General features: G+C 39.6%; 2 protein-coding genes across 10 annotated transcripts; one reads left to right on the top strand and one right to left on the bottom strand.

Annotated features, from left to right (window-relative positions):
• The first annotated feature begins 2118 nt into the window (after positions 1-2118).
• On the top strand, positions 2119-8668 carry LOC149027448 (U-box domain-containing protein 52-like). Of its 7 annotated transcripts, none has more exons than XM_089162629.1 (10): positions 2119-2391; positions 2770-2980; positions 3309-3427; positions 3537-3658; positions 3961-4154; positions 4328-5271; positions 6079-6183; positions 6714-7121; positions 7273-8034; positions 8230-8668. In XM_089162629.1, exons 1-10 carry the CDS (start codon positions 2389-2391, stop codon positions 8410-8412), a joined length of 3051 nt encoding a protein of 1016 aa, XP_089018755.1. In that variant the 5' UTR covers positions 2119-2388; the 3' UTR covers positions 8413-8668. The 7 variants fall into 7 exon arrangements, with proteins under 7 accessions (XP_089018755.1, XP_089018759.1, XP_089018754.1 ...); XM_089162633.1 differs by having other exon boundaries at positions 2767-2980; positions 3970-4154; XM_089162628.1 differs by having other exon boundaries at positions 2767-2980.
• Positions 8669-8728: 60 nt separating this feature from the next.
• On the bottom strand, positions 8729-25337 carry LOC149027447 (PH, RCC1 and FYVE domains-containing protein 1-like). 3 transcript variants are annotated; one of them, XM_089162617.1, is made up of 9 exons: positions 24663-25336; positions 21710-21796; positions 20857-20946; positions 20623-20709; positions 20377-20493; positions 17552-19669; positions 17297-17443; positions 9988-10535; positions 8729-9828 (listed from the first exon to the last, which is right to left on the bottom strand). In XM_089162617.1, exons 1-9 carry the CDS (start codon positions 24708-24710, stop codon positions 9666-9668), a joined length of 3405 nt encoding a protein of 1134 aa, XP_089018743.1. In that variant the 5' UTR covers positions 24711-25336; the 3' UTR covers positions 8729-9665. The 3 variants fall into 3 exon arrangements, 2 of the variants coding, with proteins under 2 accessions (XP_089018743.1, XP_089018747.1); XR_016174557.1 differs by lacking the exons at positions 8729-9828; positions 9988-10535 and adding exons at positions 10581-11135; positions 11241-11405 and having other exon boundaries at positions 24663-25337; XM_089162621.1 differs by lacking the exons at positions 8729-9828; positions 9988-10535 and adding an exon at positions 10580-11405 and having other exon boundaries at positions 24663-25337.
• Between the last annotated feature and the right edge of the window lie 1557 nt (positions 25338-26894).

The raw sequence follows: 26894 nt of genomic DNA, 5'->3' as shown, positions 1-26894 counted from the left end.
CCCTTTCGTTTTTAAATTTTCCTGTCTTCAAATTTGTCCAAATTTCCCTCCATTATAGATATTTACATACTTTTATTTTATTAGAAAGTGGAAGGGTTTTCAAAAAAAAACATCCAATAAGACAATTCAATTAATCCAAACTTAAGCACGACAAAAATGAACTCGATGGTTATTTTTTATCAACGGATTACCTGGTAGATTAGGGCTTCTTCGAATTGTTCAAGTCGGAGATAAACCTCGCCAAGGGACTGACAAGTGGGGAGCAGCTGTTTCTCGGGGAGATATTTAACGGAGATTTCGTAATCAATGCGCAGCCATTTGAGAGCTTCAATGTATTCTCCTTTTTTCTTCAAAATGTCTCCGATGGTGTTCGCCCATCTGGCCTCTTCTTGACGATTGACCTCTTCGGAAGCATGTCTGTAAGCTTTCTTGGCTTGATTTAGTTGAACATCGTCTCTCGCCATTTACTTCTTACTGTATTCAAGAATCAGATTATTCGGAGTTAGGGTAATGATATAAACAGATCTGTGTTTCCGGTCTCAAACAACTGGTTTTTTCGATTCCTTGCGGAGTTCTGTTCTTGAAGCTTCAACGCTGATTCAAGTGTTAAACCGCTCCCAAAATTGTGACTTCCCGCAAAAAATACGCGAGGAAAACTAATGCGCAAAGCGCAAGGTTTCAATTTTTAAATGACGTCGTTTAAAAGTGGGACTGATGTGATTTTGGGATAATTTTGTTTTATTTTGGTAAATTTGATCCAAATTTAGTTTAGAAAAAATCATATTTAATTTAAAGGTACATTGTTATTACTATTCTCAAAATACTATTATAAAGTCAAGGTACATCGCGACATTTCTATTTTCTTAAATACCCTTATCTATATTCAATCAATTAGACCTTAAAAGTCACTATTAAATGATGTCCAAACTTGTAATTTTCATAAATTAAAGAAGTTGTCTTTGATGCGGATGACAGTTCACCTGGAATTCACGGGTTATGTGTTGTGTTTTATAAACAATGTTAGAGTATCGTTGGAGAGGATGTTTGCAAATTCATTTCTATTTTTTTCAAAAACCCTAGAGTTCCTTGACAAGTTAAGCTCTCTAGGTTCACTCTTATTATTAAGGGAGGATCTCAAATAACTTTCAATGACTATAGACCTATTGTTGTCAGTTCCCTACTCTGTGCGAATAGAATTAAATATATCATCTACAAATTGGTTGATCTCAACCAAACAGCCTTCATCCAATGAAGACAAATTAGTAACAATGTTCTTTTGTGTCAAGATCTTCTTTATAGCTATCATCTTAAAACAATTAACCAAATTTGACATAAGAAAATCTTATGACACAGTGATGCCTGTGGTGCTCACTATCAAATGCGTGCCACATGGATTTCATTAAATTTCAATCGCTCAAAATACCATATGCACATTTAAACCAGTATTTTTTGTTAGCTCAAACCCTTAATCAGTTAAGTGATATTAAATCAATTTTTCTTTGAGGTAAAGCAATCCGGTTGGAATTTAATAAAATCCATATGACACGCATTTTACAGTAAGTACCACAAGCACAACATATTAGACACACTACTGAAACAAAATGTAACTCCTAACGTGTTCTCAAATATTTGAAAACTAAAATCCTCTGGCAAGCGTTTATTGCAAACTTCCAAACAATTTTTCTCAGCAATGCCAAGAAATTTCTTAGTTCTATCAAAACAACACATCTTTTGATTTAAGATAGACAACAAAACTATGAATCTGTTAAATAAAGGCATAGCGCTGCCCTACCTGCCTGCAAGCAACCATTACAATGGTGACCGGATGATAACATAAGGTGGCGTGATTTATGGAAATTTCATTACTCGTGCATGTTTAGTGTTCCATTCTTCTGCGCATTAATATCTCATTTTTTTTTATTACCAAAAAAAAAAAAAAAAAACTTCTTTTTTTAAATTCATTTTGAAACCAACGTGGTTACCACCATCAATGGAGTTGACGACGAAAATGCATATTCCTCCGTTATTCGCTCGAGATTATCTAAATTGTGTGTGAACTGTGAAGTGTGAAGACACTTAAAAAAGTATTATCATAATGCCTACGAGCTCACCACTAATTGGAGTTGGTTAGTTACCTCCGGAACGAAAGCTCAAACGAAAATGAAAATGAAGTCATCTGAAGGTGGCAAGAATCCAAGAAAACGATTTGGTAGTCGAAAACGACGATGACATCTATCATCAGACTAATTACTTCATAATATCTTCTTAATCTTGTTGGTCTAAGAGTCATTTGTTTGCTGAGCTTCAAGCTTATACAAAGTTGTGACATCTGATCACTCGTGTGGGGATTGAAATTTGATGGGTTGTAGTCGTTAACTTCCAAAGTAGATGGTTAAGTCTCAGAAACTCATATTTTACCGTTTTCGTCTGTATTACTTCTCTGGGAGAATGTCTGTACCTGATGGCAATTCTTTCCTGCTCCAGATCTTCTGGGTCATTTGGGAGATGAGCCATTTTTTTTGCTTGTTTTGATTTTCTTGACTATCGCATATTTGGAACTTTTTCTTTTCTTCGTTGCAAATGCCCCCCCCTGTTTTAGATCTTATAGGCCACTTGGGATTTGGGTGAAAACCCTTTTCGTCCGAGGCTCAATACTCTGCAAGAAAGTATGGAATATCTTTTCTTTGGAAACGAATCAAGATGTTAACGAATTTTGTACGTAATACGGTGCTCTTGTTTTAATCTTTTACTCTTTCTTCATCTTAGCAGAGAAGTGACAAAGAGATGGAAGGAGTGGTACATCTTGAAACAGGATTTGCATCCCCGAGTCAGCCTCTGTTACGTGTTGCTGTGGCTATTGCAGGGAGTAGAAACAGTGCGTTCGGGATCAAATGGACCTTGGAGAACTTCATTTCAGAGGGAAAAGTTCTAGTTAATCTGTTACATGTTCGTGAACCAATCACTGAAGTCCCTACCACTTGTAAGTCACCCATCTCCTTTATAAACGATCTTTTCGTTTTAGTGAAAAGCCTCCGACACAAATATTTAGGATTTAAGACAACATGGGTAATAGATATATAGGAATGTGGTGATTTGATGAGCTTGGATCAGCTCATCTCGTGTGCAGGGTGAGTACCACATGTTATGGGTTAGGTTGATAAGAAGCAAAAGGGCTTTTGCTTAAAGATGATTCGAATCCACCCCTGCTTACATGTTATATCCTTGCACTCCAAACACCACTTTCGTTCTTGTTAATTGAAGTCGATAGATTAAAATTTGACTGAAATCTTCGATGGATGTCTTTCTAGTGGGAATCTATCCAGTCTCGCAAGTTGCAGAAGACGTTGTAGCAGCTTATAAAATGGTAGTGGAAAGGGAAATCATGACAATGCTTCTTCCCTTCAAGCAAATGTGTACGCAAAGAAAGGTTAATCCTATTCATATCTCTTCAACTAAAACTCATGGATCATTATTGATCTGATGCCATGGATGTCTTTAGGGGCAAAAAAAAGAGAGGCTTACTTGCTTTCATGCAGGTTCAAGTATATGTTACCATGATTGAAGGGGCTGATATAGCTGATGCAATACTGAAAGAGATCTCTAATTCTAGAATCACCAGGCTTGTCATTGGATCTTCATCCCCTAGCATTATAACAAGGTAATAACATAAAATTCTTTCTATTCTAGAATCCTTCTTTTAATTTTCATTTTCTGAAGAAACCCCAAAGGTTTACTGATGGAGTGTAATACGAAAACGTAAGTTTCGACTGGACAAGTTCCTAAGCTCCTTAGTCGGACCGATAACATACGACCACTTACGTTTCCCAGAGGCCTGCCTTAGTTTGATTTTAGTTATAAAAAGAATATTATACTTATAATTGTTCACATTATTCTATGATTTTAATATCTATTTCTTTCCTCCTTGCTCTCATGATTGAATGCAATTATCAACAAATGAAGATGTTTCAGGAGGTTTAAGAGCAAGAGTATATCTTCAAGAATTGTGGAATGTGCTCCAAGCTTTTGTGCCGTCTATGTAGTATCCAAGGGAAAGTTGTCTACCTCGCGTCCATTAGGTGTATCTGCAAATGATGCAGTTCATCTTGACAGAAGCTGCTCATCCAGCTCTACAGCTTCTTCTATCAGGCAATCAGGTAGTCCTTCCTTCCAACTACGGCTAATGTTTGAAATGGTTTTGTTGGTTTAATCAGGTACACAATCACACACTGTTAGAAACTGAAAAGCATACTTACTCATCTACTGCAGTGTCTGCATTATGGTTTTGATGTATTGTTTATATATGCTTGCAATATCTGGTAATTTTCAGGCCAAGGCTTTGGTTCTCCACCCTCTGGTTTCAGCCCTAGGCGAGTACGGACTCAAAGATTTCATGCCATCTCAAATCTATCAACTCCTGCAACTTCAGCCAACAATTCAAATCGTCCATCTCTAGATGTAAAAACCCTGGGTGACATAATAGGTTCCAAGTCCAGTGACTCGACAGAGAATGGGTCAAAGATAACTGACGAACGCTCCAACTTAGAAGATAATGGATCAGGGATATTTAACAATGTGATTCCCTCAGAACTTGCAAAATATAGTGCAAAAAGAACTTCAGATAAGAGATCTACCTTGCAAACTTCAAGAAGTATTGGAATTAGGATATCTGACTCGGGATCCTCCATAGAAGCTGAAACAGACAGTAGTGGATCAAGTTCATCTGATGAAGAATTCAATTTCCAAGTTGCAACAGAAAATACTGGATCAAGTCTATCTGGTAAACATTTAATCTTTGAAGCTGCAAGAGATACTGGAACAAGACTCTTAAGTAGAGAGTCCAGCTTTAAAGGAAGTGATCTAGTGAATATAACAGCTAGAGGACCAATCTTAGAGGCTTCAGCAAAAAATGGAACAGAAATGTATCACAAAAGTTCCCCCTTGCAAGTTGCGGTAGATAATGGATCAAGAGAATTTGACAAAGTATCCGCATTAATAGAAAATGGATCAAGGGTGCATAACAATGGATTCACCTTTGATGCTACAGTAAATACTACTGGGACCAGACTATGTGAAGAGAATGGATCAAAGGTATCTCACAATGGATTAACAGTCGGCGCTGCATTAGGTACTACTAGACCAATGCTACCTGCCATAGAGTCCATTTCTGAAGATAAGTTCACAACTGAAGCTGCGATAGATAATGGATCAATGATATCGGATCAAAGCACTGAGTTGGAAGCTCCATCATCACTTACTACTTCAGCCAGCGAGGTTACCTTTACTCCTGTTGTTAAGACAATTTGTTTCTACTGTATAATAAATGTTACCAGAGGAAAACTGACAAGGAAATTGGGTTATATTTTGGTTTTTATATCCACTCACTGAGAAGATGAGTAGCTACCAGCAGTAATTTTGATCTTAGCTTTAAAAACTGGAGTGAAACTGGACACTTATTGACACCCCTGTCTTAACCGAGAACATTTTCTTACAAGCTTAGTTTTTCTCTTTTCTTCTTCTTCTTCTTTTTTTTTTTTTTTAAATAATAATGACTTCGCCATGTGAACAGATGAAGCCTAGAATCTCAGCAACTTTTGGTCCAAAAAAGTCTGCAGCCTATCAAATCTGTAACAATTTTGCTGGTTTATATGTTCAGAATTACAGAGTTTGACCTTCCATCACCTCATTCAGTCTCCATTCTATAGTCCTATACAACCCACTAATCATCAGGGTATTTTATCAGTCTCTTAATGCACTTCCAAGAGGAACATAAAATCCTTTGGAGGCAGAGTCACCATAAAGCCATGCTGTTTTACTCGTTGATTTTTTTTTTGGCGCCCAAACTCATTGATTTTCTCAGTAATGTTGTTTTAAAATTTCCGAATATGTGTTTAGTAAAAAAAAATTGACCATTTTCAAGAAAAAGCCTTGCAGTTATATACTTAAAACCATCACTTCTATTTCAATATATTCTTTGTACCATCAATCTCCATGTGGGCAACTAAAATTCATTGCCAATTCTTAGTTTCCCAACCTTATTGTTTTATGCAATTGTGATAAGAGGATCAATATTTTCTGCAGGTTGATATCGTATTTGACTTAAAGGAGCTTGGAATTGACTGGAGTCAGCTAAGCAAAATCTATGCAATACCCCCAAAGAAGGCGATTGACGTTTCCTCTGAGAAAGTAAGCCTGAAGTTCACTGTGAACTCGTAGGAAAGTAATTTGATTTCTGTAAATTTCTTCCAAAGGCAACTTTAGTTTTGTGAATACATTCACAACCAGGAAACAAGGTGAAGTTTCTGTAGCTTCACAAAACTGGTGAAAGTATGAATGAATAAAATAATAATCCAGGCAGAACTTGTGACTCGAGTCCACAAAGTCACAGAATACCTAATTCATTCTGATAATTTGGATAAAAGAACAAGTTTCTAAAGTTTTTTGTCAGTGACTAAATGGAAGGAATTGGCTGAGGCATACATATGCCAAAAGACTCTTAACATTTGAGTTTAAAAATACAAATCGAGGTTCAGCCAAAATTCTCAAATACCAAATGCAATATACCTAGGCTTTAATTTTTTGGATTAGAAAGTGTCAGGAAGTTGAGTGAATTAGGTCTTTGGACAAGTGGGCTCAACACAGATCGTCCTGGCCTTGAACCTACAAACCAAAAACCAAACTGGAGACTCTTACTTTTATTCTTGTTATTGAAACAGCAAACTGATGCATGTAAACAAAGGAAGGGACAGACAGATAGTCCAAAGAAGGTATTGTTCAATGGGGACAACACCCGAGATTTACAAAGGCAAGAGAAAGAGAAATGTGAAGTTGTGAAACAGAAAGATAATGAGTACAAGAGGGAATGTGTTAAAACTGAAGCCAACTTGGATGATAAAGAGAAAGAAAGCCTTGACAAGGCTTCCACCAGCCTGCATTCTGATGAGCTATATAACATGTTCACATGGGAAGACATAGTGTTGGCAACATCATCCTTCTCCAGTGATCTTTTGATTGGAGAGGGAGCATTTGGTTCTGTTTATAAGTGCAAGTTGCATCACACCACAACAGCTGTGAAAATTCTTCACTCTAAAGAAAGTCACTGGACTAAGCAATTCCATCAGGAGGTAATGATTATCCATTTCTCTCAAACGACCTTTGTTGCCTTCAACATATTTTGAATTTGAATGCAGAATCTGTCTCCGTGTTTTAGAAAATATTAAGAGCATTTATCTATGTATCTTAGTTAATTTTTAATTGACATAATTTTCGCTTCAGGTTGAGGTATTGAGCAAAATCCGTCATCCCCATTTGGTGCTTCTTCTTGGTTCCTGTCCTGATCATGGTTGCCTAGTTTATGAGTACATGGAGAAAGGCAGTCTGGATGACAGGTTGCTTCGGAAGGATAACACCCCCCCAATCCCATGGTTTGAACGGTATCGAATAGCTTGGGAAGTAGCTTCTGCATTGGTTTTCCTACACAATGCAAAACCAAAACCAATTGTTCATCGTGACCTAAAACCAGCAAACATCTTGCTTGATCACAACTATGTCAGCAAGATTGGTGATGTAGGCCTTTCCACAAAGTTGCCTTCAGACAATGCTACTATCTTCAAGGAAACAAGTCCTGTTGGGACACTGTGCTACATTGATCCTGAATATCAAAGGACAGGGATGATCTCACCTAAGTCTGATGTTTATGCATTTGGCATGGTAATCCTGCAGTTGCTTACTGCAAAACCTGCCATAGCATTGACCCGAGTTGCAGAAAAAGCATTGGAAAACGGCCGTTTGAGGGACATCTTGGATCCAGAGGCTGGGAATTGGCCAGTTGAAGAAACTCAGGAATTGGCCGTATTAGGATTGAGCTGCACTGAGTTAAGACACCGTGACCGACCTGATTTGAAAGCTCAAATTCTTCCAGTTTTAGAGAAGTTGTTAGCGGTTGCTGAAAGAGCTAGAGATTCATCAGCTTATGGTCCTTCATCGCCTTGTGTTCCTTCATCGCCTCCGCAACACTTCATTTGCCCAATACTCCAAGTATGTGTCTTACATCTTCTGTTCAATAAATTAATTTTCGTCTATTTGTAGATTAGATGCACATTTCCATTCGTATGGTAGGTATTTATTTTGCTATTTATCAGTTTCAATTGAAGGATTCTATTTCCCTTGCTGTTCCTTTGATCTGCTGGATTTGTTAGTTGGAATCTGACGTTTAAGATTGTTGGTGAACAGGATGTAATGGATGAACCTTGTGTTGCTGCTGATGGGTACACGTACGATCGCAAAGCTATAGAGTTGTGGCTCAAGGATAATGAGAATTCACCAATGACTAATCTCCCCTTACCCAGCAAGAATCTCTTACCAAACTTTACTCTTCATTCCGCTATAATGGACTGGAAGTCCAGGAAGGAGTGACGCTAGCCACTCTCCTGATTGTTCCTTCCAAGGCGATTATGTTGTTTTTCTTCAAAAACTACAACTTCTCATCTGGAAGGGAAGGTTGAGAGGTCTGGTCATCGTATATATAGCTTGTACAATATGACTTGGAGAAGTGATGTTTCCAGGCTACAGAACTAATTTTAATGCTTAAATAACAACAAAGAAAACTCTGCGGACCATAAATTATTCTACTCAATAAAATCTTGAATCAAGGTGACATTTTTTTATATTGGGCTAAACAAATATGATCTAATAATCAACGCAGAGACTTTCACGTTGCGAAGAAAAAGAGTGTAAGGAAACAAGCATTAGAGCTACTTAACTGAGACAATCTGATTGTACTTGCTTGTCTTGGCCGTATTTTCTGAAGACTCTTGAATCGCCTGTTCGTTCTACTCTCTTCAACCAGATTCAGTTCCAATCTCGACTCCTCGACATCAATTATTCGAACTTGCCTTTGATTCCCAACATAAAGCATCGGTACGATGAGAAAGGCCCCCCTCCTTCCAAACTCGATTTCAAATGTTAGAATAAATAGTTCGGCTTAACCAATTGACAGGGCCATACCCCCAGATGATAAATGAGCCGCACCTCACGCCAAGCACGTTCCTCTGCGTCTGTAATTCTGTATCCTATTGCTAATGTATCGATATCATCAGGGACTGATAAATGATAATAGATTGGTTGTATCGGCCACCAGTGGTCCAGCTTTTTAGTTTATGCCCGGTAGGATACAATCCATCGTATAGATGCACACAAGAACCAATACCAATACCCTCCACCATCACCATGTAGAACCAACCTGCAAATGTTCGAACAACAACGGACCAATCTTCTACTCTCCAAAATGTGTAAAATTTACATTCTCCGCAGTAGCCAGAGGACGATATTTGTGTAAAAAAAAAAAAAAAAAAACTCCGTAGTTGCAGAAAAGACAAGTACAGGCCATGAGGAAGCAACATAACCAAAAACTTTAACCTCTATCTTTTTACTGCCCACGTCATCTCACAAATTGATGATATTTTTTTCCTTTTATATACATCACATACAATAGGTAGGATAAAGGGCAGATACCCAGAGATTAAATTAAAAATTAACAAAGATATAAATTAAGGGGGCAAAAAAGATAAAAGTCAACCCCTCCAGCAGAGCAGGGACCTGCACCATGGCCTTAGAAACAATCACATTCTCGGATCCAAAATGTTTCGAAGGCGAAGTCTTTTCTCCCACTAAGGTTGCGAAGTAGGTGAGACAGCTTCCTCGGGTCTCAAAGATGCCTGACTGGAAATCCCTGATGACTTGTCCGAGCCTCTAACGTTATATTTTTCGTACACCTTATCACGATTCGCAGACCACCAAGACTCAGCTTGATGTTCTCCAAACCTTCTCCGGCTGCAAATGCATTTCCAACATCAAAATTGATCATAAGCCAATTAACAGCCCCAATAATCTAATGCCTCCTAAACTTCAATCATTATCTATGTAGGCAGGAAAGATGTTTACCTCATCCTAGATGCTAACCATATTAGAGAGAGAGGGATAGAGAGGTACCTGAAGCGCACTCGCTTGAGATCTCGGGTTCCGTCTCGGAGGGCTACAAGGGTTATATATACACCAGGTTCATACTGCTCAATCCATTCAGCCTCAACTTGATGACCATTGCCTGGAGCAGGATTCCTTGCTTTCGTACCACTCTCACCATTTTGCAAAGACACAGTTTCCTTGCCACCAGCAGCCTCAGACATGCTAACATCGGCATATACTCCGGCATTGCCATTTCGAAATCCCATCTCTGCATGGTTATTCATTATCTTGGACGTGACACTTCCCCGATTTTGCATGTAGGGATCAGCTTCAGTGGTTCCACGAGCATTTCTTGTAATATAGGCCTGCCCTGGAGTGGGATTAACATTGCTAGAGTCAGCTACTGTAGCATTAGCCAACTGAGCACCATTCTTTGCATCAGATCTTAAATGATATTCTCCAATCGTTTCAGAGTGAAAAATCCCATTAGGTTCCAAGCCATTTGGTACATGAACCGTCTTCAGGCTTTCAGTCTCATAAGCACCAGGTGGCAGTCTCTCAGCCATACCCTTAAGCTGGACAACATTGCAAGCCATAATCAGTACAACACATGGCAACCAGTTGCAGATTTACACAATTCACAATAACCGTTACATTCACGGTGAAAGGAGTATATGCATTAAAAGCACAGCATACAAGATGAAAATTAACCATAAAGAAGTTCATATCAATTTAATCCTAAGGTAAACTAAATATCCTTGAATAGATTGAACCTTGCTGAAGATTGGTTTACAATCCGATGACCAAAAACTAGAAAGGCGGTATACTGTAGTTGTAAAATGGAAGAAATTGCCCAATAAAGTAAAATGGATTATTGGAAACTATGGCATAAAGATCTGTACAAAATAGTGCATATTGGCAATCTCAAAACATGGACACGCTCTTGGGACTTGCTTCATGGAGTATACTAAGGTCAAACCACATAAATCATTCTCTTCAATGTGTGGGTGAATGTTGCTTTCAAAATGAAGTACCAAAGCAGCCCTGATCTTGCACCCTGGATCAAGGAATCATATTTCTTCTTCCTGGCCAATAGATCTGCAAGTCCTGTTGCCGCAAGCACAAGGCATGGCTGGCTTTCTTCTTTCTTGCCTGAGGTCCTCGAGCAACATTTTCTGCGATGTTTCCATTTGTTTGCATCACAAAAGTTCTGGTTGGTCAGCAAACTTTTTAAGTTCTCAGTAGGCTAGTTTGAAACAACAGTTCACTGCTCCCCATACCATTTCCCTTCTGATGTTGCTCCCCACTGATAATCAGTTTATTCCTTTTGTTCTTAATGCATGGCAAACGGTAGTGGTCTGCGCACTTCCTCTAGGAACATCAACAGTGCACTATATGACACAAATACCAGACTCAATACTATTGCTTTGAATGGATGAATGTACCTGCCATGGGCTAGAAATGTCACTGTTTCTCTTGGGGGTGGGTCAATATTAGGTTTAAAAATGAAAGAATTACCCCACCAGATTCTAAAGATCTTGCTAAGTCATGGTTATTAATTCCATGAATTCCCTATCTATGAATTTTTTGTACCACTGAAAATGCTGCTTTATGAGATCTCCTTAAGACATGAATGACGAACACATGCCTCAAAGAGTTTTTTAATTATAACAGAAATTTGCTCATGCTGCGAAGCTCCAAAATAACCTTTTACTGAACATCAAGGCAATAGGTAGAAGAAATGAAATGAGCTTCAACAATATCATCCTCCAGCTGAAAAGAGGGAATCTATTGGCAGCATAAAGAACAAAATCAAATATTTCAGTTGCTAGCAAGTGAAGCCGAATATGAAGATAAAAAAACAACAGATTCTCATGAGTCCTGTTCTCCATTTACATGTGTTTGTGCTGCCATAAAAGAAGAAGATGCAACAAAATGGGTAATGAATCTAAAATTTAAATGGGAAGAAGTGATTTGGAATATTGCCCTGACTCAAAATACTGATATGAAATGACAGGCTGACAAAGTAAGGGAGGGTAAGGATTCGATTCTTATAGGGGCAGAAGGTAAGGACGATGTTCTTGCTCTTCACCACAGAAACAGAACTGGACATACTAGAGATAATTGGATTTGTCAGCTGCTTTTGCATCTGAGCAAAGATACAGCCATTAAAATAAAAGAAGCAGCACAAACCAGTTCAACCAAGTCACAGGCTCCACTGGAAAAGATCAAATCAAATAATTCTGGTAGTATATGTAAATGATACTATCATATCTGACAATGAATCTCCTGGTATAGCCAAAGTCAAAACCTATCTTCACCAGCACTTCCAAATGAAGGATTTGGGTTTACTTCGGTATTTTTTTGGAATTGAAATGATCTGAAGAAAGGAGATCAATTTGTCTCGAAGGAAGTATGTCATTGGTCAATCGACTGTTACTGGATTCCTTGCAGCCAAACCTATAGATACTCCCATGGATCCACCTTAAAAACTTGGTTCTAATGACAGTGAGGAATTTGAACATCCCCATTGGTACAGACAACTTGTAGGCAAGCTTATATATCTTTCAGTTACTAAACCAGGCATATCCTTTACTGTCTCTGCAGCGAGTTAGTTTATGCATTCTCCCAAGAAGATCCTTTGGGAAGCTATATGTCACATCTTAAATACCTTAAAGGAGCACCATGAAAGGGGCATGTCTATCATCCTCACCATCACATGACAGCACCGGGTATTCTGATGCTGATTAGGCATGGCTGATGGTGATCGACGATCTACTACCAACCTCATCATTTTTTTTTGGATGAATGAATAATATATTAAAAAGAAAAACAAGCAGCACTACAACAGAAGAAAACAAAGGGCAGACATGAAAGAAAGAGAGGGGGGGAGGAGGAGCAGTGAGCTCAAGAGGGGGAGAGGATGGAGCAGTTTTGGCCCCAGAAACTAACAATCAACCTATTTATGGGGCTGTCAGCAACAGGGGGTGGGGGAGGTAGAGCAATCTAGATGAAACATCAAAGAAGATGGTTTTCCAAATCATGTCTAGGGATTGCAATTTGGGAGTCCATCTTCTAAGGTTGCGCTCCCACCAAATGTGATGGATGGCGGCACTAAAGACTAGCTGGCCAAGGCGGTCACAGATGGAGTGACCGGCAAAATTCCTCGAGATCCAATACCAATCACGAACGAACCCATGTGAGCGCCTCGAGTGAGGCCAAATGGAAGCAAGGGCTCTATCCCAAAGGGGACGGGAGAAGGGACAGGAGAAGAAAAGGTGATCAATGTCCTCTGAACCACTCCAGCAAAGGGTGCAGCTAGGGTTGGCGGGGATGTGGCGGCTGATGAGGAAGGATTGGGTAGGGAGAGCATAGTTGAAAGCTCTCCAAAGGTGAGGGTATGATGGGGAATGTGACGGGAGAAGGGACAGGAGAATAAAAGGTGGTCAATGTCCTCTGAAGCACTCCAGCCAAAGGGTGCAGCTAGGGTTGGCGGGGATGTGGTGGCTGATGAGGAAGGATTGGATAGGGAGAGCTTAGTTGAAAGCTCTCCAAAGGTGAGGGTATGATGGGGAATGTGGCCTTTGAACCAAACCAAATGGGACCAGGGGATTGGGGGGGGGGGGCGGAGAAGATTCCAAGCGACGGAGGCGGTAAATGATTTAGAAGGTGATGGGGACCAAATGGAGGTATCTCAAGTCAGGCTGGGGATCGGGGGGAGCGCATTCCAAACATGAGTGAGACTAGGGTGGGGGAGAGGGGCCAAGCCCCGTGGGAGATGAAGGTGTCCAGGGTGCCAATCTTAGGGATGCGGGTCTCATAGACTGCACGGGGACCAAGAAGGTTGACGAGAATGCCCAACGAATGCCAAGGGTCTAGCCAGAAGAGGGTGGAGGAACCATTCGAGACTTGGATAGAGATGGCAGAGAGGGCACAGGGCTGAAGGAGAAGGATTTTCCTCCAGATCCAGGAAGGGTTTGAGGGGCAGAAAGCAGTCCAAAAAGAATCCTGTTTGAGAATGTAAGAATAGACCCACGAGACCCAGATGGAGTCATGCTTGGAAGCAATCTTCCAAATGAGCTTAAGGAGGCAGGCCAAGTTAACATCAAGGATACGACGGATGCCAAGGCCACCCTCAGCTTTGGGGCGACACGCCGCCCAAGAGATCGGATGAAGGAATCTGAAAGCTTCTTGACCTTTCTAGAGGAAGGCACAAAAGAGGGACTCCATGGACTGAATAATGGATTTGGGGATAGAGAAGATACCACTCCAATAAAGGTAAGAAGAATGGAGGACAAATTGAATGAGCACCACTCTCCCTGCAAAGGAAAGAAGCTTGCCTTTCCAAAGTTGAAGCTTTTTCCTAATATGGTCAAGCATAAGAGAGCAGTGATGGCGGGTGAGCCTACCGGGGATAAGAGGGAGGCCAAGGTAGGTCACAGGGAAGGAGCCAGGACTGACCCTAAAAGCTGTAGGAGAGAAGCTCGGGTAGCATCCGAGACACCGGAGAGAAAGAGAGTGGATTTGTTGAGGTTGACACGGAGGCCGAAAAGAGATTCAAACAAAGAGAGGGAGGAAAGAATGGTGGAAATGGATTGATGGTCAGCTTTGGAGAAGATCATCCGCAAAGGCGAGGTGGGTGAGGTTAGAGGATCTGCACTTGGGAATAGGTGAGATGAGGAGCTGATCCGTATTAGACTGGAGGATCCGGGAGAGGACCTCGAGAGCTAGGGTGAACAGGAGTTAGGTGCCAAAGCTAAATGTAGAGCCATAGTTCAAACTACTAGTGAGTTGTCATGGATTCAGTCCTTGAGTTGGGGTTGTTAGTAACTCAACCTATGAGAACGTTTTGTGACAGTCAAACTGCAATCTATATTGCTAGTAGTCTTGTCTTCCATGAGCATTGCTAAGCACATCAAAGTTAATTGCCATTTTGTTCGAGATGTTGCTTTGAAAAAGAAGATTGTTAATCCCTTTGTTTCTACTACTAAGCAACTAGGAGACATCTTTCACAAGTAACTCTTTGGACCCATGTTCAAGAATGGATGTTGCCAGCTAGGCATAGGAGATATTATGCTCCAGCTAATGGATGGTTACTTTCTTTTTTTCTTATTGTTTGATTGACTAGTAATCTCCTCAGGATCGTTTATTTTTTCAGTAGATTGGGGAGATTCTAGGCACTATGTAATGTTCCTTTTTTATGTAACACAGTTTAGTAAAATTTTCCTCAACTGAGATTGGGTTCTATTCAATAAAGAAAATACATAGGGGAGAGCCTCAATACACACGAGCTCTCTCCCTTCTCCTTTGTCTTATGCTTCTCTCCTCTTCTTTTCTCTTCACCCTCATCATCCTTGCTAGTCTAGCCTTTTAAATATCTGAAGCTACTACACGCTTCACGGACCTTAAGGGTTAAATGAAGAGTTTTAATAATGTATAAGAGTACATAGGGGAGAGCCTCACTACACACGAGCTCTCTCCCTCTCTCTCCTTTGTCTTCTGCTTCTCCCCTCCTCTCTGCTCTTCACCCTCATCGTCCCTGCTGGTCTGGCCTTCTAAATATTTGAAGCTGCTACACACTTTGTGGATCTAAAGGAGTAAATGAAGAGTTTAATATCTGCCTCTCTCTCTCTCTCTCTCTCTCTCTCTCCAATTTGATTGAGTACGGTAGTGAGCCAAAGTCGGAGAATCCCTCTGGGAGAAGGGACATCTGCATGTTTCGTGTCTGTCTCTCTCTCTTCATTCTCTCACTATTCCTCGTGTGAACGAGTCTCTTCTCTCTATCTCCCCCCTCCTGCCCTCCCTCCCTCCTAGCTTCCACTTACTCTTCCTCTATCTTCCTTTCTTCCTACTTCTCTCTCACCATGCTAAGATCTATTACGTGCCCTCCTTCCCAGCAACTGCCACTTCTGTTTTGCCATGCCCTAATCTCCTTGCTACCGTTTATCAATGCAAAGCTTCTTAAGTCAACTCTATTGAAGACCCTGCTTCGAATGGAGATTTTGAGCCTGTTGTAACCTCTTTGTCTCTGGTTCTGATATTAGGGCTTCTAAATTCTTTTTCAGCTCTATAACAGCTAAAAAGCCTCTTCGGCCATGCTACTACAACTTTCATATCCTGCAATGCTGCTCCAGGCACCACCGAAGCATCTAGGTCAAGAAATCCCTCAAACGTGATGCTCTACCACTTGTGATCCTTGCCAAGTCAAGAAATAGTGTGATTTCTAGGTTTGGCTCTCGAGCTTGGCCCCTTGGCCTTGTCTTTTAGTCCATTTTAGTCCATTATTGCCTAGTGCTTTGTATCTTCTTTCTCTTTGTACACCTGCCGCATGTCCCTCCTCCCTTAGGTAATGAATCTTTGTATTCATCCCAAAAATTATGTGTAATGAGGGTCATCATAAATTCAATCTTCAAATAACCGATGTAATATAGTACTATATTTGATTGATCAAAACAGTATCCAAATAGGACCTTTCACAGGGAATCAATTTCAAATTTGATAGACTTACGATGAAACAAAAATTAGATGTAAAGAGGGCTGAAACTAGAGTGGTATTATAAGGATAATAGCATAACAATACATGGTGAATAGATTTTCAAAATAGGGGCAGAACTATGATGAAAAAATTGAAAGGACAATATGAGGGAATTGAGAATAACAATGTAACACCCGGGCTTCACACTGCAAGGTGGATCGATTGAATCAAACACCAACCTACATTGATCAAACTAGGATTCTCCATAAAGAAGGAATGCTAACAAAACAATTTGATTTCAATTGATGAGTGGTGTGTCCTCACCTCTTACATAAGTCTCTTTATATAGTATTATAAAGAAACATAAACATTAATGGTAACATCCAGCCACTAGCTAACACCATCTACCTATTAAGAACTCAACTATTACCTAACTCTTGACAAAGGAAAACTCCTTTGACAATGAGTTCTTTTATTTTCAAAGAACAATATTTTTTATTGACTTTTCAAGAACTAGACTTGGGCTTAGGTCTAAACCATGGAGATCAAAATATGTGGGTTAACTTTAATCCGCTAAAACAGCCATAGCCCATGAACGTCATGGGCTGATTTGGGTGATAGCTTTAGGCTTTTGATGGGCCTGACCCAATGGGCTTCTTCTTTCTTAAATATGTCTTCAATTCTGCATCACGATGTAATGGCTAAATTATCAACTTCATCATGACATGTGAAAACTAAAGTAAAAGCACATTGAACCAAAATAGAGAAGTTATATGCAATGCAAAGTTCGGGAAAGTGGTCACTAATGAATCCTGTTCAAGGCCAATAACTGAAAAGAACATGTCTGAATACGAAAATTACCTGAGCAGTCAGGGATTTTATTACTTCTTTTGCAGCTTTAGACTTGGCGGATTCTTCTGCAGCCACCATTTTAGCTTCTTGGATTCTCTTTTCTGATTTCCGCAGCTCAAATTCTTGAAGTTCACACTGTTGTCTCAGGCTATCAACCTATACCAGGTCCACACAAAAAAATGACACATTCAGCATGCAGATGACAATTACCTAGGGATCACAGGTAGAGCAACGGAATAATATTTCCAACGAAAATATATGCACCTGTGCTCGCAGCTTCAGTACTTCTTGATTCAGGAGTTCATTTGTTTTCTTGAGGCTATCTGTGATGCTTTTAGAGAAAGAAAGGCCTGACATTGTAGGAACAGGTGTGGCAGAACGTGGCGGGCTGGGTTTTCTTGAGAATGGTGACACTGCCCTGGAGCTAGTTCCAGACTGACCTACAGATGTCAGAACTGGTTTGGGAACTGCACGGCGCATGTCAACTGTACTTGCCAAAGCTATATCTTTTAGTTGTATAAGAGAGAGTGTTTGGGAAGCTCTAACAAGTGAGAACGTGTCTGCCTTCTTTCCCTGTTTGGCTGCTTTGCTATCTAGCTGCTTGATCAAATCCAAATTAGTGGGGGTCAAAGCCTTGGATAATCTTATATCAGCCTTGTCTAACCTGTCTCTGTTTTCACCTGAAAGTCGAGGTACCACATTTCTCCTGTTGCTGTTATTACTTGTTTCCGAAACTTTGTTCAGCTTGGCAAAACAGGAATCACACACACGATGAAGCTTGCCAGGATTAGGAGCCAGGGCTGCCCTTAAAGCTTTTCTGGAGCTACAGGCATGGCAGTGCACAAGGCCACAGTTATAGCAATTGTGCCTTTTCCGAGTAAATCCAAAGGCCTGTCTACATGCTGAGCACTGAAACTGCTCGGCTCCAGATACCCATTTGTGAAGACATATCGCTGCAGTGAAGTTTGAACCACAGGCAATATATTTAACATGTCTATCCTTTAAAGCTTCTACCAATGTTGGTGTTTTCCGATCTTCAATGTCCCCATGTCCCAGTCTCCCATTTGTTCCCTTTCCCCAAGTGTATACCTCATTCTTTGCTGTCAGCACTGCTATGTGATATGCACCACAAGCAACCTCTTCAACAGATTCACCCGCAAGCTTGTCTTCCACCAAGCAAGGTAATTTGCCATCAGCATTGGGATTCCCAAGCTGGCCATAAACTGTACTTCCCATTGTAAAAACATGTCCTGATGTGGTTAAGCCAATTGTTAGACTATGGCCACAAGCAAGTTTATGAAAATTATAATCAATCAGGGACGGCACACAGGTGGGTTTCAATCGCGGCTCCTTGTCTCCATGGCCTAAACGATTTTTGTCTCCATCGCCCCAAGTAAACAATTTACCCGACGAAACGCTAGCACTAGATTGGGTCACAATGACTTCCACCACGGCAGCAGTATGCCATACACCACAAGCAACAGCAATTGTTTTCAACCCCATCAGAGATTCAACTTCTCTTGGGTAAGCAACACTTTCTTTGTTGCCATGGCCCAACACACCAAAGGTCCCATCACCAAATGTGAACAGCTGACCCATTGATGTTATCAAGGCTGTATGCCAAGGACCACAGGTAACTGAAGCAACCTGAAGTCCTTCTAGAGGACCTGCTAGTCTCTTGGGTATCCAGTGACTCACATCAGTACCATGACCAAGTAGCCCTGCATTATGGGTGCCATCTCCCCAACTATAAAGTTCTCCTGCCATGGTGACAGCGCAAGTATGGAACTCTCCACAGGAAACAAAATCAACACTGCAGGTCGCTAAAGATTCCACCAGACGAGGTTGAATAACATCTTTCCCAACTCCATGACCAAGCCGTCCACCAGATTCTTCACCCCATGTAAAAACTTCTCCTTGCCTTGTAACAAGTGCAGCATGCCTAACCCCACAGGCTATATGATGAACATCCAACACTAAATTAGACTCCAATGGCTTAGGAAGAAGCACATCAGTTCTTGGGCTCAAAGGAAGAACATTCTTATCAGCCCCAACCTTCACAAAATTATCACACATAATCTCACCCCAAATGTATACATCTCCTAAAGCCTCACAATCATCCTGTGCAGAACCATGACTAGAAGTACTAGGGGCACTTGAAACACTAATTCGAAAGGCATCTGAACCAGATCCTTTTACTTGCATATTTGTACGGTCTAATGCTACATGTGACATTTCAGAATGCTCAGAACTCTCTAGAGTAGGATAACACCTGGGAAAAATACTTGTGTTGCAATCAACAGAGGCTTCTGGAGAGCTAATATCACGCATGCAACTAATGGAACTGTCACTTGGACTACTTGATGTCAAGTCTCTGCCACCCTGAAACAAAAAATCACAAAGCCATACATCAGCATGACATGCAAGAAGACATCCTAGGGATGCTCTGTGAACAAAGCATTACTGTACAGAACAAACCTTTTCTTCTCATAGACCAGAGATAAAAACTGGTAGCTCAACCTCCTAATAATCTTCTTAATACCAAAGACAATCTCTTTCTTTTCATTATCAACCAAGAAAATTTACAATCCTCAAGGGACACAATTTTGTAAAGTATTCCCAAACGAAAAATACAAGTACTGAAATAAGGCCTCAGAGAACAATTGTATACCACAAATCCGGCAACAGAAAAACTAAGCTTGTGATGTGAAAAATGGAAAAGTTTCCCCTTTTTTTAATTTTAAGCCAAAACCAAAAGGACTAAAGTATCATTTTTCTGTTGTAAAAGAAGCATTTCCTTCTGCTGGCATCTTCTGCTTGGTCAAATTTACATCATGGCTAATACAAAATGAGACACTAAACCATAACCTACTACTATTTTGGTTTTTAGTACTACATGAGGACAGCATGAAAACGCCATTCAACTGTTGAAGATCCCAAAATGGCATGAAAGATTTTTGCAAAACCAAGCAGGTATTTATGTTTGCATGAGAGAGTTTATTCTGTCAACGTTTATTTGAGCAGCAGATGGGGGTGGGTTGGTGGTGGGGGCGTTTAAAGGGATCAGAATTCAACACAAGTAGAATTACATCAAAGTAAAGTCCATCATTCCATCCATCAATTTTCGAACGTCCACATCGACCAGAAGATATCAATGCTTTAAGGCCAGTAATCCACAAGTCCACCTCAGTTTTGTCCTTACAAATCTGAAAAGTGACCAATATAAGATTTACAATAATTATCTACAGAAAGAAAACTAAAAAGTGACAGCTAAACAGAAACTAAGGAGACACCAATCAAATAATTGGGAGAAGAAATTTTGTAGGCGTACGAACCAGATCAAGCGATCGTTTTCCACTGGCATATAAAAGAGAAAAAGACAAGTAATCCTTGTCGGGCAGCGGAAACCGTTGGAAGACAGACTGACACAGTACAACCGAAAAACAAATAAATTTAATTGCCAAGATGTAAGCGATAGCATATAATAAAATAGCTAACGCCACAGCTTAAATGAATGTCGCAGTAAAAAGTCAGGAAATATATCAAATTAGAAAAGCTAAAAATCTTACAGTTCTTTGTCCAGGGATTATATTTGAGACAGAAGCTAACTTCAATGTTCTTTCTTCACCACTTGAAAGCCAGGTCAAGGATGACTCATCCTGTGAATTTAAGTGAGATAGTGATAAGCAATACTAGTAAATTGTCGACATAGACTAACTATGCATGCAAATAGGTTATAAAAGCTGGTTCACTAAAACATTTGACAGAATTTTAAAAAGTACTATAGAGTACATTTATATAAACCTTAAAATAAATTCAAGGCTATCATTTATTAGTGAGAAAGTACACCAATTGTTTGTTTATATGGTGCAGAACTAGTGATGCATCTCGATGCGAAACAACCATTAAAGAAATAGAACCTTTGGCTCACAATCAGCAAGTTTGACCAGAATGATTGTTCGCCCATTCAGCATACAGACAGATACAAGAATGTTATAAGGTTTTCTCATGAAAAAAACAGCAAGTTCTTTACAGCCATGCAAAAAAATGCAGCTCTAAACTTTTCATTCAAATTCAAAATTCTTAACATCAGACATGTTCAGTATGTATGAGAGATGTCACCAATATATCAATCTCTCATAGAGAGACTTCCAATACAAGCACAAAAATCTACAACAAATCAAGCATTTCATGGATATAAATATGACAGATCGATGTAAGTCAGAATTGTCCTGTTCATACCTGTATTTGCGCCATTATGATACAAGTCAAGCCCAAACAGCCAAAAAGGCACATAAATTTGCATTTGCAGTCAAAAGAACATGACCTTAACATAAGATCTAGTATACCCATGGATGACTATAAGAAACCAGACACTCAAAAGCAATACAGTTTACAGAAAGAAAATGTCAGCCAACATACATTTGAAAGTTTGAACGGGCAAAACTTTGGCTTCCCTTTGCGACCATACTTGAGCAATTGAGCACCTTTCTTTAGAGCTATTAATGCCTGCAAGAGTTATCATAGCCCATTCAAAGCAAAAATCACTATATAAAGCTCTTCTGAAAGGTAACAGGAGAAAATGGTAATCCAACATATGGCTCAAGATACAAAATCTTTGTTTCTCACAATAAAATGAAGCAAAACTATCACATATGTTTACTGATATCTAGATTAATCAGTAATAAGTATCTATCTATTAATGCACAATATCCATACACTAAGGATTATATACAAAAACCAAAGGACCAGATTTTCCCAACAGGCATCTACTTCTGCCACACAGACCAGGCAAGATGGGGCTGAAATTTTCCAGACAGTAAGATTTCCAGGTTACATTCTCTTGAGTCAATTTTCAGCTCAAAAGATGTTTGCCACATAGAAAACAAACCATTGAAAAATCTAGGATCAGGACCACTAAGGGAGCACAGGGACATTCATGTGAACATATACCATTTGAATTTTACTTATTTATTATTATTTTTATTTTTTTGGGGGGTGGGGATTATATGAATGAATTCTGAGATTTCACATACAAGACCTGTAAATACCACTCCCCTGTATATCCAATTATTTTATTTGCCACACCATTCTTCCATGTGGCAGTAATATATGTACCTAAATATTAATATTTGAAGTTGCAATCCTTTTTCTAATGATGATCATGTAGCCTCAAAAACTTGAGCCTGAAATTTGATACATAAAGAATCATAGTGGCATTTTATCCATCCGATGGTTGGATTGGGTACAACAACGTTCCATACTGCGACGCCTCAACACCAATGAAGAAATTCCTCCCTATACTAGCAACTCTAGATTGTTTGTCTAGCGAACCCTACTGAACTCTTATAGATAAGAAAACGATATTTTATATTATGTTATAAATGTAAAGAGAATAACATATAAGGAGACAAAGGAAAATATAGCTAACATGGGTTGGAATTTATAAGAATGTGAAAAATGCTTTTATGCTTTAAAAGAATTGTAACGTTAAAAAGCCTCAAATTTGGTGGCCGCAAAGAATTTCACATTAATCCCCTCAATCTCCCCCGGGTCCTGTTTGCATGTTGTTGCAACGTTTGCTGGCCCCTCTTTCTTTCCCCGCGGATATCATGTCTGCCCATCTGGCCCCATACCAGACCCATATAAGGGGAATCCCATGCCTGTTAATGTGGATATTTCTCGAAAGACCCTATATTTTATGAAGTTCCAATGATTCAGCAACATCAAAAAGTTTCAGAGTTGACCTGAACAAATAGGATTTTATAATCAACTCATACAATATGAGCATGCAACCATAGCCAGATAACATCCAAGACTTGAATTTAAAAGTCAAGGTTTCTCTGATGACTGATCACCCTCTTTCATCCTTTGAATCCTTAAACAGTCAAAAAAGCCTTCTAACTTCCAAGAATTCACATTTTTGGATCAATTTAACTACCTTATACATGGTCCCTTTCGGTGCTTTCCTAGTCTTCTCCAGAATTTTAAGCGCTCCAACTGCTGTGCTTCTGTTAAGGCAAAAAACTCTAGCTACTTTCTTGCCACATTTGACATCTAGTATAGAGCATGAGCTCATCAAGAGTCCTTTGGAGAAGGTGATACATAAACTCACGGAAGTTGATACACACACTATTCTTTAAGCCCTTTATACAACAACAACAATAAGCCTTGTCCCAACTAAATGGGGTTGGCTACATAGATTATTGCCTTCCAATCAGTTCTGTTTGAGGTCATACTAGATACAAGGCCTAAGCTATTCATATCATATCTCACCACTTCTCTTAAGGTTATCTTAGGTCTACCCCTAGCTCTATTAGTTTTTTCAATTTGGATTATATCACTTCTACGAACAAGGGCATTTATAGGTCTCCGTTAAACATGGTCGTGCCACCTCAAACGACTTTCCTGAAGCTTCTCACTTATGGGAGCAACTCCCAAACCAACTCTAATATGATCAAGAATGATTTTATCCTTCCTAGTTTTGCCACTCATCCATCTTAGCATCCTCATTTTTACTACACTAAATTTATCTATATATTTCTTTTTAACAGCCCAACACTCTGCACCATATATCATAGCTGGTCTCCTATAGAATTTTTCTTTAAACTTCAATGGAATACATTGATCACCCAAACCCTTTTTCATGGATTCGACCTTTAAGCCCTTGATAATACACTATTTTAAGGAATATAAGCCACAGATCCATGTACCAGCACAGAAGACAATAACTGTGTGGATCTAAATGCCAAAAACAAGATAACGCCATCCTCATGATATGGAAATTTACTTACAGATGCGACAGCTAGATGGAACAAGAAAAGCAAAGAAGGTCGGAAGGATATCTCAAATCATTTAAAGTTACACTTCCAACTGCAACAATGCAGCTGATAAACCAATTTTCATCTATTGACCTAATGTGCTTGGCACTGTGGGTGCTGATTTTGCAGATCACTGTAGCGTCGGAGCACTGGTTTTTTGGGCTGGCCACCTTCCCCTTGGAATCCTCACATGTTACTCAGTAACCAAATTCTGTTTGTTTTTGCCCGAGCTTTACTAAATAGCGAGAAAGTCGTAGCGGTGATGACCAACACATCCCAATGCGATGAGCTACAGTTATTGTAAGTAGTAAATCAACACTTCAAGTCAAGAAGATATTCCAAGGTCAATAAGAATTCAGTCTCCAATTAATATCTTGCAGCACGCCTGGAATCCCACATAATTTCATCCAATATTCACAAATTTTACAGCATACTACTCAGAATCTGAGATCCAACCAAAAAAAAAAAAAAAAACCCTTCCAAAATTACAAAATTTTGCTTTAAAAAAATCCGATATTTACGGCGAAGGTTAAGAGAATCTTCACAAAACTAACCTGTTCGACGTCTCGTCCGGCATTCCCATAGCTAACAAGATCTTCCATTCCATGTGAGAGAATTCCGGAAACACAAACCCATCGATCGTGGAAGAGTTGCAGTCAACATAGATGACGGCTTCTTCCGTGAACTACCATCAATATTCAGCTAAAGAAGGCCCTCTTGTCTATCTCTCCGCCGGAAGAATGAGAAGGAAAAAAAAAAAAAAAAAAAAAAAGGAAAAGGGAAAACTGAAGAAGACCAAGAGAAACCTGCCTGCCGTAAGCCCTCCTAGAGCCGTACAAGTTTCCAGATCTGCCAACCTTTTCCTTTCTTCGCTTCACAGCCTAAAGAAACACTACAGAAGTAGAAGATGGGCTAAAATCAGTATGTGTTTGAACTACAAAATTCTGAAGTCGATTATCCACATGTGTAAGCAGAATGGAGTGAACATAGACGACTAGCCGAAAAGGTAAAGTCGGTGTCGTCGATGAAGACTAGAAAGGTTTACGGAGAGTAATTCCGGCGGGCGACCGGAATTCCCCGTCGACGATAAAATCTCTGAGGCAGAGATAATCGGATTTAACTTCCAGGTCGCGTCCGTGTAATGTTAAAGTACGAGTCAAAGATAGAGGAAGAAAAAAATAAGGGAAAAAAAAAAAGCATGAAATCGCCTGCGAGAACAAAAATTCCATAAAAAGACAGATTTTCCTTTTTCCCGGCTCATCTTTGAAGACGTTTCGAATCGGGTGATTAAGCTGACGTGTAATTGCTAAATCAACCGTTTAAACACAAATTTTGACTGGTCAATGCCCGGCATTCAAATGATGACTGAATTGGATTTGGGGGTGAAATCAATGAAGTAATTGCAATCAAAACCGACTGAGCCAAACGATTAACGTTAAGTTGATCCGTATCGGATTGTGTATTGATGCTTTTTTAAAATTTCAGGAAAGGTGACGTTGATATTAAAGTTTTTTTTTTTTTTAAATGATATTTTATTGAGTGAAGAAAGATTGATTGTAACTGTGAAAGTGCGTCTCGAAATTACAAAAGTGCCCTTAAAAAATAAAGGAATGTATTGATTGGCGAGCCAGATTTGGGGTAGGGGTCCCAACCTACTAGGCTACCTACCTACCCCCTTCATAGCTAGGTTCCCGCCGTGGCGGCGTTGTGGAAGCGGTGGGTCCCTTGTAATGGACATGTTACACGGGCGGAATCATCTCAGCCGTTGGATACGTTATATAGTATAAATGTGATGCTGTTATCGCACAAATTTTGTCCTGTCGTGGCCGAGGCAGTCTCTGTTTGGGTCTTCACCAATCATGATATATATACACTGAAATAATTACATTGTGAGATCACAAACCATATGGGTCATGGGTGGTCCAGGTAGCAAAATGACCCACAGGGCCACACCGACCATGTCATCAAGGATTTCCAAAATTCCGATGGAATCGGTTATCCCATGTAAATGATAAGTCTCTGAATTCCAAATCCATCGTAACTAGTTCAATCCTTGATTGATCTTATCTCCAGATCAATAAGAGTTTTAAGTTATATTTAAAGTATCAACAAGTTGTATAGTTTGATCGTAAACAAATTGTAATTCACTAATCTGAGTGTGGAAAAATTCTCTCTCAAACAAAATTCTAACTTGGTATCAGTTTTTCACCCATGGCTTATTTTCTGATTTCACCTACCAACATCGTTTCTCTCCTACTTGTAAAGCTTGATCGAAGCAACTATCTCCTCTGGAAATCACAATTTCTTTCTCTACTTCATGCACATGACCTTTATGGCTATGTTGATGGAACCAATCCAGCTCCTCTTCAAATCATATCCAATACCTCCATCCAGGGGCGAGGGGACCATGGATTTTTAAAATTTTTATATAAATTCCCTTAATTCCCTTGTTTTTTCCAATTTTTTCTCTTCCTATATGTGAAATGTCGCTATTTGACCCCCCAATATTGAGAACAACATTTTAAAAGTAAAATAATGGGCACATATATCATTCCTAATTAAAAACTAATTCCTCAATCTCTATTTATTCTCCCCACTATTCTCTCTTATCTTTTCTTCCTATTTATTCTCTTCTGTTTCTATAAATCTGGTTAAAGGAAATTTTTGAAAAAACATCTTATTAGGTATTCAAAAATCGAAATGTCATTCATAATTAGAAAGTAACTCTTCAATCCCTATTTATTATCTTCTATATCCTCTCTCCTCTTTCTTCTTATTTATTCTCT

The sequence above is a fragment of the Hakea prostrata genome, chromosome 1, assembly GCF_041222555.1.
Source record: "Hakea prostrata isolate BN-2017 chromosome 1, UWA_Hpros_2, whole genome shotgun sequence".
Classification (NCBI taxonomy): Eukaryota; Viridiplantae; Streptophyta; class Magnoliopsida; order Proteales; family Proteaceae; genus Hakea; species Hakea prostrata.
Note: the sequence above shows the minus strand (reverse complement) of the source record. Positions and strands in the feature narration are given on the sequence as shown.